We start from the raw sequence: 16,389 nt of genomic DNA, 5'->3' as shown, positions 1-16,389 counted from the left end.
AGTCACTCGGTATGCTGAGTACCAACTGAGGGTAGTTTAGAGAGGGTCTCAGTCCTCCTCAGTCACTCTGTGTGCAGAGTACCAACTGAGGGTAGTTTAGAAAGGGTCTCAGTCCTCCTCAGTCACTCTGTGTGCTGAGTACCAACTGCTAAACCCTCCCCTTCCCTTTAGTGTGTGCTTGTATCCATTGTCTGGCTCTCATTAACAGCACACACTTCTGGTGTGAAGATGGCCTCATAGCATTCAGTTCCTTGATTTGCCCTTGTTTGTTGATGGTTGTCGTTGCTCTGTCGTTCCCTCTGTATTCAATGCTACAGGTCTTTTACAATCTAGTTTTGACTCAAGGGTACTCTCTCGTGGACAGACTACGTAACATACATGTTATCGTAATGTCTGTCAAAAGACTGTGGGTTATGATCACTAATGAGTGACAGTTGTTCCTGCATGTAGGTTTTTTATCCTTTGTTATTTGAACAAATCACGATTTAGCGGGTGTGTGCGTCTTTAGAAATTCAGAAGGGGAGGGGACATTTGGCCTATAGCCCGAAACCTTCAAAAGACAGGGGTGTGGAGCTACTGCCCTGCTTCTGCTCCTCACACTAGTGTCTTTTCTGAACGTCTCCCCCGAAAACCTAATCTAGTTTCTAACACAGTTATACACGATTTTAGTTAATTCTGGGTTCACAAATTTAACAAAAGTGATATATTTGATTCATTATCAAGGTTAGGGTTGCAAAATGTCACTTACTTTGCCAAAAATGTGTAGGTTTTTCAGAAATCCCGGTTGGACATTCCCAAAAGCAGGAGGGAATAAGCAGGTATTCCAGAATCTTCCAACCAGGATTTCTGGGAAACCTAGGAATTTTGGGAAAGTTACCAGAATGTTGATTCAGCTTAGCTCTGAAAGATGTGGTTTGACAATGACCAAGGTGTCGGCTACATGACAAACAGATCCCCCAAGGCTACATATTTCTTATCTTGACCATACACTGGAAATGAGAATAAATCGCCTTCAATATTTGGGCTGAATTATTCATAGCCGTTCAAGACAACACCGACAAAAATTGGAGCTGAGACTTCTGTCCATGATTAATTCAACTGGGGTTGGCAGACACTTTTCCCCATCAAGCAGGGAAGAGAGTCCATTACATATTTGCTGCTCCAGTGTTTTTGGGGGCAGAATGTAGTATACTGCAGGGATCAGCACAAATCACAACAGAGGGATATCAGGGGAGAAAGCTGTTGACCAAAGCAAGTCAATACACTCCATCATTGCGCGGCCGTGCTGATCCACTTGATGCCGTCAAAGGATGTTGATGTAGATGCGTAACCAGGGGCAACACGACAGGGTTGATCAGAGAGTGGTCAGGTTGAATCAGGGGTAGTAGGGGAGGTGGCCCCTTGAACTCTGCTACAGCTGATCTGGGATCAGTTCTACGGGGCTGGACTTTGGATGGTGACAATCTGCTCAGAGGAAATTTGTTGGTTCTCATGCCGTCTCTTGTTAGTCACAATGTTGATGCTGGATGCTTTCTTCTACCTCAGCAATACAACACTTTGGGTATTTCCAGTATGTTTGTGAAACATTGTGCTATTAGGAACACTTACACACTTTTGCTTTAGATTCACAATATTGTGTGTTCCATGATGAATATTGTGACATATGTCAGGGCATTTCCACAGTAGAAGATATAAGAACCTCAGACAATATGACAATGCAGTGTGCATTCCATTTTATCTGTCCCCCTTACCAACCTCCAATTCTCTACTTCATGCTTTCTTTGTCTTTGTGTACTCTCCCTCTCTCTCTCTCTCTCTCTCTCTCACCATTCATTGCCCTTACTCTTTGGTCTGCGTTTTGACTTGCTGTTATTTTTTTTTTCTCCCCCAACGATGATTCAGCTGGCCTTGAAAGTCTCTCAGTTTCAGCAGTTCATTTAATCTATTCAAATTCTCCACTGCACGGTTGTTTTCCCCATCGCTCATCCACCACGCTCTCTCACCGTTTGAACCGGTAGGCTGTTTGAGGGCGTCTCTGTGAAGCTCAGTGCAAACGTAAACGAGACAGAGTAGTCACACAGCAGGGCGGGAATCATCAGAGACTCCTTCTGCACAGCAAATTAGCTAGCATCATTAGCCCAGAATTCTGGGCAAAGTGCATTTCCGATAAGGTGGACAATGAATCGGCAAATTTGCACATCTTAGGTTTGGAATGTAATCGAGACTAATGGGCACATGGTATTAAAGTAACTGCGAAGAGTTGCGCTGTGGCTGTGCAGACACTTGTGCCAAGTGTGGACTTGGAGTGTCTTGCATGGAGATTGATTATAGGTGTAGTCTAAGAGGCACACAGCAATACTCACTTTGCAAAATCAAACTCCAAATCAAGTCACAACATTAAATTAGATTCCGAAACTGATCCATGACATTTGCATTAGGAGAAAAAGCCCATCTAAAAAGCCCTTACTCAAAACTTGTCCATCAATCTTAACTGTTAGTTACTATGTACATCCCACTCAGTCTCTTCCTCCAGTCTCCTCATGTAATGGGTTGTGGAAGTGAATATTAACCATTGTAACTTCTAAACTGTTGATCCAACTGTTGGACTTCAAGAAGATCCACTTTGCATCAAAATGTTCTTAATAATTATGGTGGTATAGGATAGAGTATATAATGTGACGTGTGTTTGACTATGTAGCTATCGAGCATGACACCTCCACTATCTACTCACTGTGCTCATTTCCTTTGACCCCTGACCCCTGTGTGTCCCCAATCCTTACCCCGCAGATCGACAAGACAGATGACAAGTCCCTGGAGGAGCGAGGGCGTATCATGATCTCCCTCAAGTACAGTTCCCAGAAGTCTGGCCTGGTGGTGGGCATTGTCCGCTGTGCCCACCTCGCCGCCATGGACGCCAACGGCTTCTCAGATCCCTATGTCAAAACGTGAGTTTGTCACACATTCTTGAGATAGCACACGTCCCCAAACACACGCACTCCAGACCTCTAGTGGTACTGGATTGATGTTTGCTCATCATCCCTTAGGTCTGTCTGTATGGAATCAAGCTCTGGTTTATTACTTTTTCTGTTTTTATTAGGGTAACAAAATTTCCCTCCATTTGGAAATGTTGTCTGATACAGTACTAGACCAATACATTTTATCCTAGTGTTGAAAAACATGATGCATCTCTACATCGCCTATCAGCCAATACCTCTTTTGAATGTATGCAAAAATTCAGATTACCCTGCACTCACGAGGAAAATGATAAGATCATCTACTTTGACATATAGCCAAAGGATCTCGCTAAGCCTAGGGCTGGCAATCATTGCTAGCAGACTAAAGCAAGATCCAAATTCACCACGGTGTATAAAGTCCCTGGAACAAAACAGCTAGTAGCAGTGCTAACATTTCAGCGGTGAATCTCCTGTGATTACTCTCCAACATGAAAGAGATGTACTGCGCAAGAGGCCATCCTGAGGGCTGCAATTATGAACGGGTGTTCTTTTAATCACACCTGAACATTACTGTACTTCTTTCATCTCGCTGAATGATGGAAGTGCAATACATTACACTGGCAAGATCTCCACAAAAACAACCCACTGGGCACAGACCTCAATTCAACGTCTATTCCACAATGGTTCAATGTAATTTCATTGAAATTACATGGAAACAATGTTGATTCAACCAGTGTGTGCCAAGTGGGAAAGGAGGAAGACTCATCGAGAGAGAGGACAACAATTCCAACCAGCAATGGAGAACCACTCCCCAAATCCTGAAAGACTCGCAGCCCAGATAATAGATTTACAGACTCCCTTTTATGAGGGCTTGAAGGAGGGTTGCATCCAAAATGTCTCCCTATTACACAACATAGGGAATAGGGTGCTATTTTAGATGCAGCGGAGGAGTATGCTCTGTTGAATAGAGAAGAGCTGCAATGATTTTTCTGTCCTCCGACACCCAGTCTATGTCATGGCTGTCTGGCTTCAGAAGGCTGCCGGACTCTGAGTCGCTCCAACCCACTGTGTTGATGATAAGCTGGGCTTTTGTACTGGGCCTGTAGCTCTTTTGCACACACACAGACACACACACACACACACACACACACACACCAGTTGACAGGGCAGTGGTCCCTCTGAGAGTTACACGTGGTCAAAGGAAACGTTTGATTGACAGGCTGGGTGAATGTATGACAAGTGCACCCAGCATTTAACATTGCACATTGGTGAGAATAAAGACTCTGCTTTAATATAGTCTGTGTTAAAGGGGTTTGGGCACTTTATGATGGGGTTGGTTCTCTCAAAGGCTCTACATTTTCAGTGTCAACTTAGATTATAGAAACCCCTGTATCCCCTCTGACTCATTCTTTTGTCTCCGTTGGCATGCAAAGGCTGTGCTGCCGGCTTTATTGACTATGTATTGCCCAAACGGTGTTGAGTGACTGGCTTCTTTGCAGGATTTTTTGTTTTCAAATGAATGAGCTCAACATCTACACACAATTAAAGCTTCAAACTAGCCATACTCCCCTTTGATTCTCGATTACAAGGAAGTGAAAAGTTGTGCAACGGTGAAATAATTTGAATGGCTGCTCTAAATACCCTAATAATGATCAATTAGACACCCAGGAGCAATGAGATATGGAGATTATTGCACAACGTGAAATATTTGTATTTCATTTTGGGGAAACTAATCCTGTTCATGGTTCCATCACTTTGATAGCCCCAAAGCAAACTCTTATAATTATCCCTGACTATTCAACTTTTTAATTGAATAATATAGTTTTGCTCTAAAATTGTAAATTGTGTGACCTGGCTGGTCTAGCGGTGATACCGCATGCTCCAGCACACATCTACAGTGTTAGCGTGGGTTTGAATCACACATGCTGCTTACGCCAAATCCTGACTCTGCCATCAGCATGACGCAACAGAAACCGGGATTCGTCGGACCAGGCACTGTTTTTCCACTCCTCAATTGTCCATTGTTTTTGATCACGTGCCAACTGGAGCTGCTTCTTCTTGTTTTTAGCTGATAGGAGTGGAACCCGGTGTGGTCTTCCACTGCAATAGACCATCCGTGACAAGGATCAACAAATTGTGTGTTCCAAGATGCCGTTTTGTGGCCCGCCTGTTAGCTTGCAAGATTCTTGCCATTCTCTTTCGACCTCTCTCATCAACTAACCGTTTTCGCCCACAGGACTGCCACTGACTGGATGATTTTTGTTTGTCGCACCATTCTTGGTAAACCCTAGACAATGCCGTGCGTGAAAAGCCCAGGTGGGCAGCCGTTTCTGAGACAATGGATCAGGCGCCTCTGGCACCAATGATCATACCACACTCAAAGTCGCTTAGGTCACTCATTGTGTCCATTCTAATGTTTAACCGAACAGTAACTGAATGCCTTAATGCCTGTATGTATGCTTTATATAGCAAACCACGGCCACATGACTCATTGTCTGTAGGAGCGATCCATTTTCATGAACGGTGTGGTGTACCCAATAAACTGACAACTGAGTGTATATCTATATAAAATCACAGTGCAATGCACTGCGGTAATCATTTCTTTGCTATACTATTACCATGGAACAAGATTATTCAACATTAAAATAAAATACCTACAGAGCAGCCTCCATAGGTATCCAGGTATCACCTGAACATGAGCACATCCACGTACAGCCCTTTGGGAATCGTACATCGGCTAATTAATTGACTGGATTGTGGAGACCTGTGTTTTCTTCACATGGGGTCTTGTAAATGGGATTCCCTCTGAACTCGAATGAGGTTTCTAGCAGCTAATGGAATTCCTCAGCCTGAAGAGCTAGCGGCTGCTATAGTCTGTAATAAGGTTCAGAGAAAATCTCTCTTTCCTGCCACAAGTGAGATCTGTATATTACTTTTCAAAGGGAGTAGAGGCATTTTATTTTACCCCATGTTCTTCCATGTTCTTCCTCAGGCACTGTTGAGACTAGTACATTTTTGACACTGTAGCCATTCTATAGGGCACAAGTAGAGTTTGTAGGCCAGGATGACCCGTGTATGGGGCAAAAATTGTCCTATGTTATTTCATTAAAGCGTGAGATGTCAGCCAATATGGAGTATGCAGTCGAGTTGGTTTGAGAAGAAAGCAGTTGGCTTTATAGCGAGAGCCTTACTACAGACAGAGTCAAGTACTGCAGTTCTACTGGACTCAGTGGGGTGCTCGATCAAACTTCCTCGAGCTCCAACTCCAGTCAAGCCCCACTACTCCACCCAGGGTTTGAATCACACTGTGACTCTTGGGGGTGCCCAAAATCTATTTGGAGTTCCTGACTTTGAAATAGTATGCATTTGTTTACTTAAACATTTATGGATGTGTTGATTGTTATGGGGTGCCCAGCACTCCTGTAATTCTAACCATGACTGTTGCTCTCCAGACTCTAACCATGACTGTTGCTCTCCAGACTCTGTCATTGTGCATTGTCAGCATGCACAGCACAAAAAGAACCGCTGCTGTAGGAAGTCATTGTAATGACTTCCATTATTTATGGGAGCATTGCGAACATGTTAAATGTATTTCTGGAGATCAGAGCTTTCAGTTGGACCTAGGATGTGTCCCAAATGGCACCCTATTCCCTATATAGTGCTTTTATGAAGTAGTGCACTATATGTAATGTGGGTTGCCATTTGGGATGCAATCCTAGTCTAGAGCCACCAGCTCCATGCTATTGTATGTTAATACAATATGGTAATCAACCTTTCAACCCATTGACTGTCAGTCACTGTAGCAACAGCTTGCTTAGTGCTGGCCTCAGTATGCTGCCCACCATCAGGTTAAATATAATGCCACAGCAACCTCTGGTGGTAGAATTGGTATAACATTCAGTTTGATCAGGCTGAATTAATTAGACATATTTTCTGTCTCATTCATTTTCATAAATACCTTTTCTCATTCCTTTTAATATTGGAAATGTTATGTCCAATATGATATCGCTATATTTAAGTCAGTCATTGCTGCTGGACTACTTAGAGCTCAGAGAAGCAAGACGTTTCGACATTCTGTGTCCCAGGATGGAATCTCCTGACTGCCTGTCTATTATAGTGTACAGCACACCCAAGAATTAAATCAAATGAAATCAAATCAAATGTATTTATATAGCCCTTCGTACATCAGCTGATATCTCAAAGTTCTGTACAGAAACCCAGCCTAAAACCCCAAACAGCAAGCAAAGCATGTGAAAGAAGCACGGTGGCTAGGAAAAACTCCCTAGGAAAAACTCCCTAGAAAGGCCAAAAACCTAGGAAGAAACCTAGAGAGGAACCAGGCTATGAGGGGTGGCCAGTCCTCTTCTGGCTGTGCAGGGTGGATATTATAACAGAACATGGTCAAGATGTTAAAATGTTCATAAATGACCAGCATGGTCAAATAATAATAATCATAGTAGTTGTCGAGGGTGCAACAAGCACGTCCGGTGAACAGGTCAGGGTTCCATAGCCGCAGGCAGAACAGTTGAAACTGGAGCAGCAGCACGGCCAGGTGGACTGGGGACAGCAAGGAGTCATCATACCAGGTAGTCCTGAGGCATGGTCCTAGGGCTCAGGTCCTCCGATAGAAAGACAGAAAGAGAGAAAGAGAGAATTAGAGAGAGCATATTTAAATTCACACAGGACACCGGATAAGACAAGAGAAATACTCCAGATGTAACAGACTGACCCTAGCCCCCCGACACATAAACTACTGCAGCATAAATACTGGAGGCTGAGACAGGAGGGATCAGAAGACACTGTGGCCCCATCCGATGATACCCCCGGACAGGGCCAAACAGGCAGGATATAACCCCACCCACTTTGCCAAAGCACAGCCCCCACACCACTAGAGGGATGTCTCCAACCACCAACTTACTGTCCTAAGACAAGGCCGAGTATAGCCCACAACGATCTCCGCCATGGCACAACCCAAGGGGGGCGCCAACCCAGACAGGAAGACCACGTCAGTGACTCAACCCACTCAAGTGACGCACCCCTCCCATGGACGGCATGGAAGAACACCAGTAAGCCAGTGACTCAGCCCCTGTAAAAGGGTTAGAGGCAGAGAATCCCAGTGGAAAGAGGGGAACCGGCAAGGCAGAGACAGCAAGGGCGGTTCGTTGCTCCAGCCTTTCCGTTCACCTTCACACTCCTGGGCCAGACTATACTTAATCATAGGACCTACTGAAGAGATAAGTCTTCAGTAAAGACTTAAAGGTTGAGACTGAGTCTGCGTCTCTCACATTGGAAGGCAGACCATTCCATAAAAATGGAGCTCTATAGGAGAAAGCCCTACCTCCAGCCGTTTGCTTAGAAATTCTAGGGACAATTAGGAGGCTTGCGTCTTGTGACCGTAGCGTACGTGTAGGTATGTATGGCAGGACCAAATCGGAAAGATAGGTAGGAGCAAGCCCATGTAATGCTTTGTAGGTTAGCAGTAAAACCTTGAAATCAGCCCTTGCCTTAACAGGAAGCCAGTGTACGGAGGCTAGCACTGGAGTAATTTGATCAAATTTTTTGGTTCTAGTCAGGATTCTAGCAGCCGTATTTAGCACTAACTGAAGTTTGTTTAGTGCTTTATCCGGATAGCCGGAAAGTAGAGCATTGCAGTAGTCCAGCCTAGAAGTAACAAAAGCATGGATTAATTTTTCTGCGTCATTTTTGGACAGAAAGTTTCTGATTTTTGCAATGTTACGTAGATGGAAAAAAGCTGTCCCTGAAACAGTCTTGATATGTTCTTCAAAAGAGAGATCAGGGTCCAGAGTAACGCCGAGGTCCTTCACAGTTTTATTTGAGACAACTGTACAACCATCCAGATTAATTGTCAGATTCAACAGAAGATCTCTTTGTTTCTTGGGACCTAGAACAAGCATCTCTGTTTTGTCCGAGTTTAAAAGTAGAAAGTTTGCAGCCATCCACTTCTTTATGTCTGAAACACAGGCTTCTAGCGAGGGCAATTTTGGGGCTTCACCATGTTTCATTGAAATGTACAGCTGTGTGTCGTCCGCATAGCAGTGAAATTTAACATTATGTTTTCGAATGACATCCCCAAGAGGTAAAATATATAGTGAAAACAATATCCACAGCAAACAACCGTAGACTGCAGAGAGACCTTTGCTGTCAATGAAGGTTACTGCTTTATGTCTTGTCTGCAGGTACCTGAAGCCTGACGAAAACAAAAAGTCAAAGCACAAGACTGCTGTGAAGAAGAAGACCCTCAACCCAGAGTTTAACGAGGTAAGGAAGGACTCACTCTCTCTTCCTCTCTTTTCAGTCTCTCTTTCAGGGCTGTCTTGTCTCTCTCAGACATCACAAATCTCTCCAATAATCCTTCCCATTTAAGACTTGAGACTGAGGAGGTACCAGACATTTTCAGATAAAGCTTTATCAACTTACCTATGACACTCATTTTTCAAATTTGTCTAATTATACCTAACTTTTTTCCAGAATGATAGAACTATATGAAAATCACAACTTTAATACTGACTCATTCTACATGTACTAATCTTACCATCACATCTGGCACCTGTATCTCTCTGGGTCTCCTTATCACACACTAGTGTCCATTTTTTACTAAAATGCATTGGATAAAGAAGATTGTAATTATTTTATTGGATTTTACCATTTATCACAGCCATTAGCATGGCAAAGTAGCAAGTAGCAACAAATCTTAGGTTAGAAAAGCCAGTTATCCGTTGATGATATTTCAGGGCACAGAGGTGAGTTTCCATCCCCTCCAGCCGACTCAGCTATGATGCTCCGGGCCTCCTTCAGATCAGCCCTCTGTTAATTGTCATTGAGAGGCCAACTTGACTGTAGTAAAAGCTTGTTTCCCCCACCTCTCCTGAGCCTGCCTCTTCTTCTCTAAATGCCACACAACCACTCTACCATTAGTCTGTTATGATGTTCAGAGCAGTGGGCTCCAGAGGCCCCGCTTTCATGCTCAGACCACTGCCAAAGAGCTAGCTTACTGTAGCACTCGACTGCAGCATCGAGTGGCTCGCATCGGAGTGTTCAGCCATATCAGAGTGAATGGCGTCCTCCCAGACCACGCAAAGCCCGTGACTTGACATTTCCAATGACATTTCCTTTAGAACCCATTTCCATCCTGTTGCTTGTTGGCCTTTCGGCTCGAGATTAGGCAACCTGGGCTTCCTGTGCATTAAGAAGGCATTTTGATTCAATAAGACGAACAGATAACTTTGAGTATTGAGGGTTTGACAACTAAATGGATTCTCCTCTATCAGCATGATTATGTATGGTTATAGGCAGCAGTAATTAATTGTCATTGATAACATTGTTTAATACTTTTATACACATTTATACTTTTTAAATATCTAACTATTTGACCTCCTAAAACAGCACTTTCATGGGTTTTCTTCAACATTCTAAAGCTCCCATTGCTGAAAACTCCCATGACTTTCAACATTCTATTCATTGTAAACAATGTGACTTTTGACGCAAATCAGCCACTTTGAACACTTTCCCCAAAAAGTACACAAAAATGTATAGTGTATGAAATCTTAGTCTACCTCTCTGCTATTCATATTGGAACACAAATATCGTCTACCAATCAAATTATAGCAATTGGGGAGCACATGAGAATGATTGACACACAGCTCACCACAACCCATTAAAAAACGAACCCGCAATAACAACCCCCACACTCACTAACCAAACTACAATATTCATGGGTTGCATATTTTGTCACAATATTGTTTTGAACATTCTCTTGAGGACTGATGCCCAAATGAATGTTCTACTCAATGCTTTGTTAATTAGCACTGGTGAAGATTTCATCAAAACTTTGCTAGCTAATGGCAACATTGCCCTTTCTCTAAAGTAAATTTGACGACATCTTAATGATGGCAAAGTTTTCCCTACTTATTATTTCCCTACTTTAGCACTGTCATCTTATTTCCAAGCCCCGTTCAGAGTGACTGGGTATCAGTCATCAGCCAGGCACCAATATGGGCAGCTGCAGCGTCCGTAGGACATTCATCACAGTGGCAACGACACGACTAAGTGACGGAGGTGTAACCCGTGAATAGCTAACCCATAGCCTACCTATCTAAAACATTCACTATAAATATTACTACAGCAATTTACTGGTACTAGTACCTCTGGGCTACTTACTACTACTTCCTAGTCTCCCACTGATGGCTACTATAAACTATTTATTTTTAAAAGTCCCTCCCTCTACTACAACAATTTTTCAACACTAACAAACTTCTAAACTTCTTCCACTAGATGCACCATCATATTTCTCTCCCTAAATAATAGCCTAAAACTTTTCTAATTCCTTATGAGTTAAAGTGTACTAGTGTGATGAAATATGTGCTCTAACTGCCCCACACTGCAAAGTAATAAGGTTAATATAGTAGTCTATCAAAGTAATCAGACCAGATATTTTTATATATTTTTGACGATATTTCACTGCTTCACTTAAGTAACAAATTAATAATTCTTCAACTATAATGAAAATACTTTTAAACAGCTGAAGCAAGTCACACAATTTTACTTAATGTAAAATTATATTTCTAGTATTTAAATAAGATTCCTTTGATTATGTTTCTGGTAGAATCTTTTTGGGGGGATAACCTTGCTTTCTGTAAGAAGCTGTTTGGCAAGTCAAGTTTTTACATTATTTACATTTTTTACTGACTTTTGTAGGAGTTCTTCTACGAAATCAAATACGCCGATCTCAGCAAGAAGACACTGGAGGTGACCGTGTGGGATTATGACATTGGCAAGTCCAACGATTTTATAGGTAAGCACTAAGCAGGCGTTACCAAGCGTAGTGACCCTTAGTGACCAAAGCGGTGTACGCAACTGCACACTGCCCTGCCATCCACACCAGTGACACTCCTGACCAGCCCGGGCTCCCCTGCCTCTCTGCACCTGGCACCTCTGTTTACAACACCTGCTCACCCACCAGAGGCCTCCATGTGTCCTGATACCTGCCCAGGGCCACAAACCTGGATCTAAATGACAACAACAAACAACTGAGCTCTAAAGGAGCAAGCACGAAACACTGACCCCTGGTGCGTGCCAGCCAGGCTATCAGCCTTTCAGATTGTCATGCCAACATGTGGTTGGTGGACGAGACATTGAACTTGAAGTGCACTTGAACTTGTCTGAGTGAGGGAAGTACTGTAAATTACAAGGACTCAATGTATTTTGAAAGATTAGACATTGAGGATTATAATACAATGCCTTCAGAAAGTATTCATACCCCTTGACTTATTTCACATTTTGTTGCATTATTGTCTGAACTTAAAATATCTATATTTTATATTAATCTCAAAATGACAGTGAAAACATGTTTTTAGATTTTTTTTTAATGTATTTATTGAAAATGAAATACAGAAATATCTCATTTATACAAGTATTCACACCCCTTTGCTATGACCCTCCAAATTGAGCTCAGGTGTATCCACTTTCTGAAGGCATTGTATATGTGTTGTGTTCTAACCCTTTTCTGCTGTTCTCCCATCCCCACTCTCAGGTGGCGTATCCCTGGGCATCAGCGCCAATGGGGAGAGGCTCAAACACTGGTTCGACTGTCTCAAAAACAAGGACAAGAAAATTGAGCGCTGGCACACGCTGACCAACGAACTTCCTGGTACAACATTCAACGACTAATGGCCCATCCCCACTACCTATACATTTGCAAGTAAGGCCCCTCCCATACTTGCTGTGGACAGGAGTTCAGCCTTGATCGACCAATTTACCAAATCACTCTCCAGCTTTCCCATTTCCGGAGACATTTACCAAATCACAGCTCTTGTTTTCTGTATTTCTCTCCCAAGGTTTTGAGCTCACCCATTATCTTCTATCCCCTTCTGATAATGTGCTGTCTTTAGGGCTTATTTGATGATACTGCACCTGCAGCTGTCCACGAAACAACGGTTTGGCAGTGTTGAGAAAGAGTCTGATGTATGTCCCAACAAAACTATAAGTGCGCAACACATGGGAAACACAGGGTTTGCTGCACAAAACTAGAGATGAGATTATATTTATATTGTTTGCTGTCCAGAGATGCATATTCACTAGGTTTACTGGCAAATGTACTGGCAGATATGGGGAGCGTGCACTTTGTTGAAATGACAGGAGAAAAGTGTTGATTATTTACTTCAGAAACTGCTCTAAAAAGCATGTAATGTTTACAACAGTCTAGTATGCAGCTCCACACACCTATGCTGTTCCTCTCAAGTTCGTCTTTGCAGGAGAAAGAAGGGAAAATACACACGTAATGTGTTTTATATAGACAGTCTACTTTCAGGTCATTGCAAATGTCTAATCCTGTGATGAAGGGTTTGGGCTAGGGGAGGGAAATGAGGAAGGGGTGAGGCATTTTTAATAAAGTAGCGCTAAGTATCTTGTTGCTTGTGTTTCAGTTGTTTTTAAAGTAGAGTAAAATGTACGCTACCCCAATCATTGTATCAGATGAATGTAGACTATAACCCTTCTATCCCACAGTACAGTAACTCCTCTGAGAATGTGCACCCAAGTGCTGTGTGTTATTGAACCAGTTCATACATAAAATTCAAGGTCTGATAAACATCAGAGTTGCGTTGGATGGCATGGGAGGAAGAGAATTGAACTTCTGCAGCCCCATTGGGAAACTGTCAATGATGTTGCCTGAGGTGGAACATTGTCCATAGATCTATATTTTTAATGACATGAGGGCTGTCATGGAACTACCGATTCATAGTTAATGTAGTGGAATGTACGAGTTGGCGCTGCTTAGTCCCAGAACCCTATTTAGTCGATGAGAAGGCAATATGGCTCAGAACACACTTATTTGATATCAAAGCATGGTTTGATCGTCGTGCAAAATTAAGCATTTTAAATTCACCATTTTATTGTTGCCTGTTGTCTAAGAAATCGCAGGGCTAAAATGTACGTTTATGTGTGCGTGCACATGTTTGTACTGTATGTATGTTGATGAACGCAACCAACAAATTGTCCTTTTAATTGTGAAATATTCAATTGGCCAATTCTTAGCCAACAGGTAATCATTGTATATGTATTGCTAGTGTTTTAAATTGTACATGTTGTTGGCGTTCAAACTTGAACTGTACTTTTAGTTTATGTATAGCAGCATACAACCAGTATATACCCAACAGTACATGATTATAAGTTGTTTAGTTTTGTGTTATAATTTATTTTACCCATAGTGATATTTTTGACATCTTTTGTCTTCCTTTAATAATGCCAAATTGTGTCCCATTTCATTCTTAAACATGCAGTGAGCTTAATTTCGAGGGTATTTTTTATTTTCATTGACCAACCCATGTGGGCTTAACGTTCCTACTTCATCTTCACAGTTTACTCAAGAGAGGGTAAAATATTCCACCTGTCTATCTGAGCGTTAGTCTCCCTGGCCTGGTGTGGAGAGTGATTTGTGAAACACTAACTCTCATTGGCTATGCAGCAGTCAAATATCTTCCCCCTCTACTAATGAGAAGTTGTTTTGGACACAAAGGTCCAACACTATCTCTTCATCAGTCCTACAGGGGTCAGGCAGGCATGAAGGTGGTCTCTTTCTCAAATGCATATACAGTCGCAACAGCAGCCCAACCTGTGGAATTTTGTAATCTGTTTGCCTTTGTACTCAAAACTGGATATTATGACAAAAATGCATGCAGATGTTATTGGTTTGTCACGAAATGACTTTGCTTAATGTTTGATACTGCTGTTTTTTCTGTGAAAAAAAGAACACAACTGTGGATGCTACAAGAATGTCAATATTTCTTCTGGACAACGTTTTGTACCTTTGAACACTATCGCATTGACTGTCTGGGGATGTGACTGCATGTGAAGAAAATATCTGCCTCTGTTTTGTTCCTTTTTTTTTAACACCCAGGCAATTGTTTGCATAGTTCTGGTGGTTCTCTGGTTTTCAAAAATTATTAAGAAAAACAATTCGATTTTCTCCTATTTCACCTTAGTCTTGGCACAGAATGGCCGTATGATCGTGCCTTTTCTTTTGTAACAGTGTATTTTTGCACCGCTCAAGATTAGATCAATATTAGCTTTTAATATGGAAATAATACATGGCACATTTATATTTATGTATATGCGTTAGTATCTGAACACTGTTTCACTCTTTGAATATTTCCCACCCAAATGACACGAGGCCAGAGTGTCATTCCACTGTGTGATGGTGACAGTGAGAGCATGGGGGGTGCAAGGTTGAGGTGGAAGCATGGATTTATATGTCTGTGGGTGGAAGAGGTCACAATGAAAGGCAACAGGGTCTGTATTAACAAAGTGTCTCAGAGAAAGAGTGCTGATCTAGGATCAGTTTTGCCTTTTAAATTATAATGAATTAGATTATGTGGACAGGGGTGACCTGATCCTAATCAGCATCCCTGGTCTTAGATGCTTTGTGAATGCGGGCCCAGATCCCGATTTCTGAACGTAGTACACAAACCACAGATAAGCCAGTATGCCAAGTTACATCTTCTACTTATATGGAGGAAGTTTTAGTGTACTTTTTTACAGTAATCCGAATGTGGCAGACTGGTGATGGAAAGGCTGTGAATTTAATTAGTCTGAGCTTATTATCTTGGTCAGGTGTTTTTTGTACTGACAATTACATCTGTGGCGAGTTGCCAAGCATGCCACAGAACATTGTGTTTTGTAAGCTGTTTTCGGCTCACTGAAGGTATTCATCTTCAAGTAACAACGATAGGGTTACCAATATTGTCCATATTCATTGAGCGTACACCATATTCATTACATTATCCAGTTATGTACATTTTTTGACCCAGCAAAAAACTCTACCAGAAACCAGAATATTTCTTATTTTATCCATTTTTTTTCTTTTTATGTAAGTATTACATTATTCCTTACATTTGTTTTTTACTCTGGCGAATGGTGTGCTATTTGTATGTTTAAAATTGAAATCGTGTTCAATAAAGTAGAGAACCAAAATAATATTGCCTCATATTGTAATGTCATGATTCTTTACAGGGTTCTCAAAGTTCAAGCCCCAGTTCTGGAGAGCTACTGGGTGTGAAGGCCTTTGCTTAGAGCAAGAAGAGCCCTGTGGCTTTAGGCTATTGGGTGTGGGAGAGGGGAAATCTGGGGACCCGTTGTCCAAGTAGGCTACACGTAGCGACTGTATGTGTGTGGAAAACATTTAATCACAGGTAAGGCATTTAACTTGTTTAGTATAGTCCGTTTGTAACTCCACTCAATACTTGTAGCTGTATAGTCCGTTTGTTTGTGTTGTTGATCTTGGCTAGCTTAATGTTCTGGTCGGTAGCTAGCTAGCGCTCACTCACTCACGTGCCTGTTAGCACCTTCATGAAAAGAGGCATGAGGGAAGCTTTAAAATATTGTGTTTTTCTAAGTAGTGAGAACACTTGTGAGCAGGCAA

At 42.1% G+C, this 16,389-nt stretch overlaps 1 protein-coding gene across 2 annotated transcripts in view; it reads left to right on the top strand.

The window, feature by feature from the left end:
• The window catches only part of LOC106603746 (double C2-like domain-containing protein beta), a 189,396-nt gene extending 173,452 nt beyond the window's left edge, over positions 1-15,944 (top strand). For both annotated transcript variants that reach the window (XM_014197801.2, XM_014197802.2), the window contains 4 exons: positions 2,788-2,945; positions 9,152-9,233; positions 11,670-11,766; positions 12,505-15,944. In XM_014197801.2, the coding sequence (XP_014053276.1) occupies positions 2,788-2,945; positions 9,152-9,233; positions 11,670-11,766; positions 12,505-12,641 (474 nt within the window). In that variant the 3' untranslated portion in view covers positions 12,642-15,944. The remainder of the gene's footprint in view (positions 1-2,787; positions 2,946-9,151; positions 9,234-11,669; positions 11,767-12,504) is intronic.
• Positions 15,945-16,389: the final 445 nt, after the last annotated feature.

The sequence above is a fragment of the Salmo salar genome, chromosome ssa04 (assembly GCF_905237065.1).
Source record: "Salmo salar chromosome ssa04, Ssal_v3.1, whole genome shotgun sequence".
NCBI classification, from domain to species: Eukaryota; Metazoa; Chordata; class Actinopteri; order Salmoniformes; family Salmonidae; genus Salmo; species Salmo salar.
The sequence above is the reverse complement of the archived record's forward strand: the minus strand, read 5'-3'. Positions and strand labels throughout refer to the sequence as shown.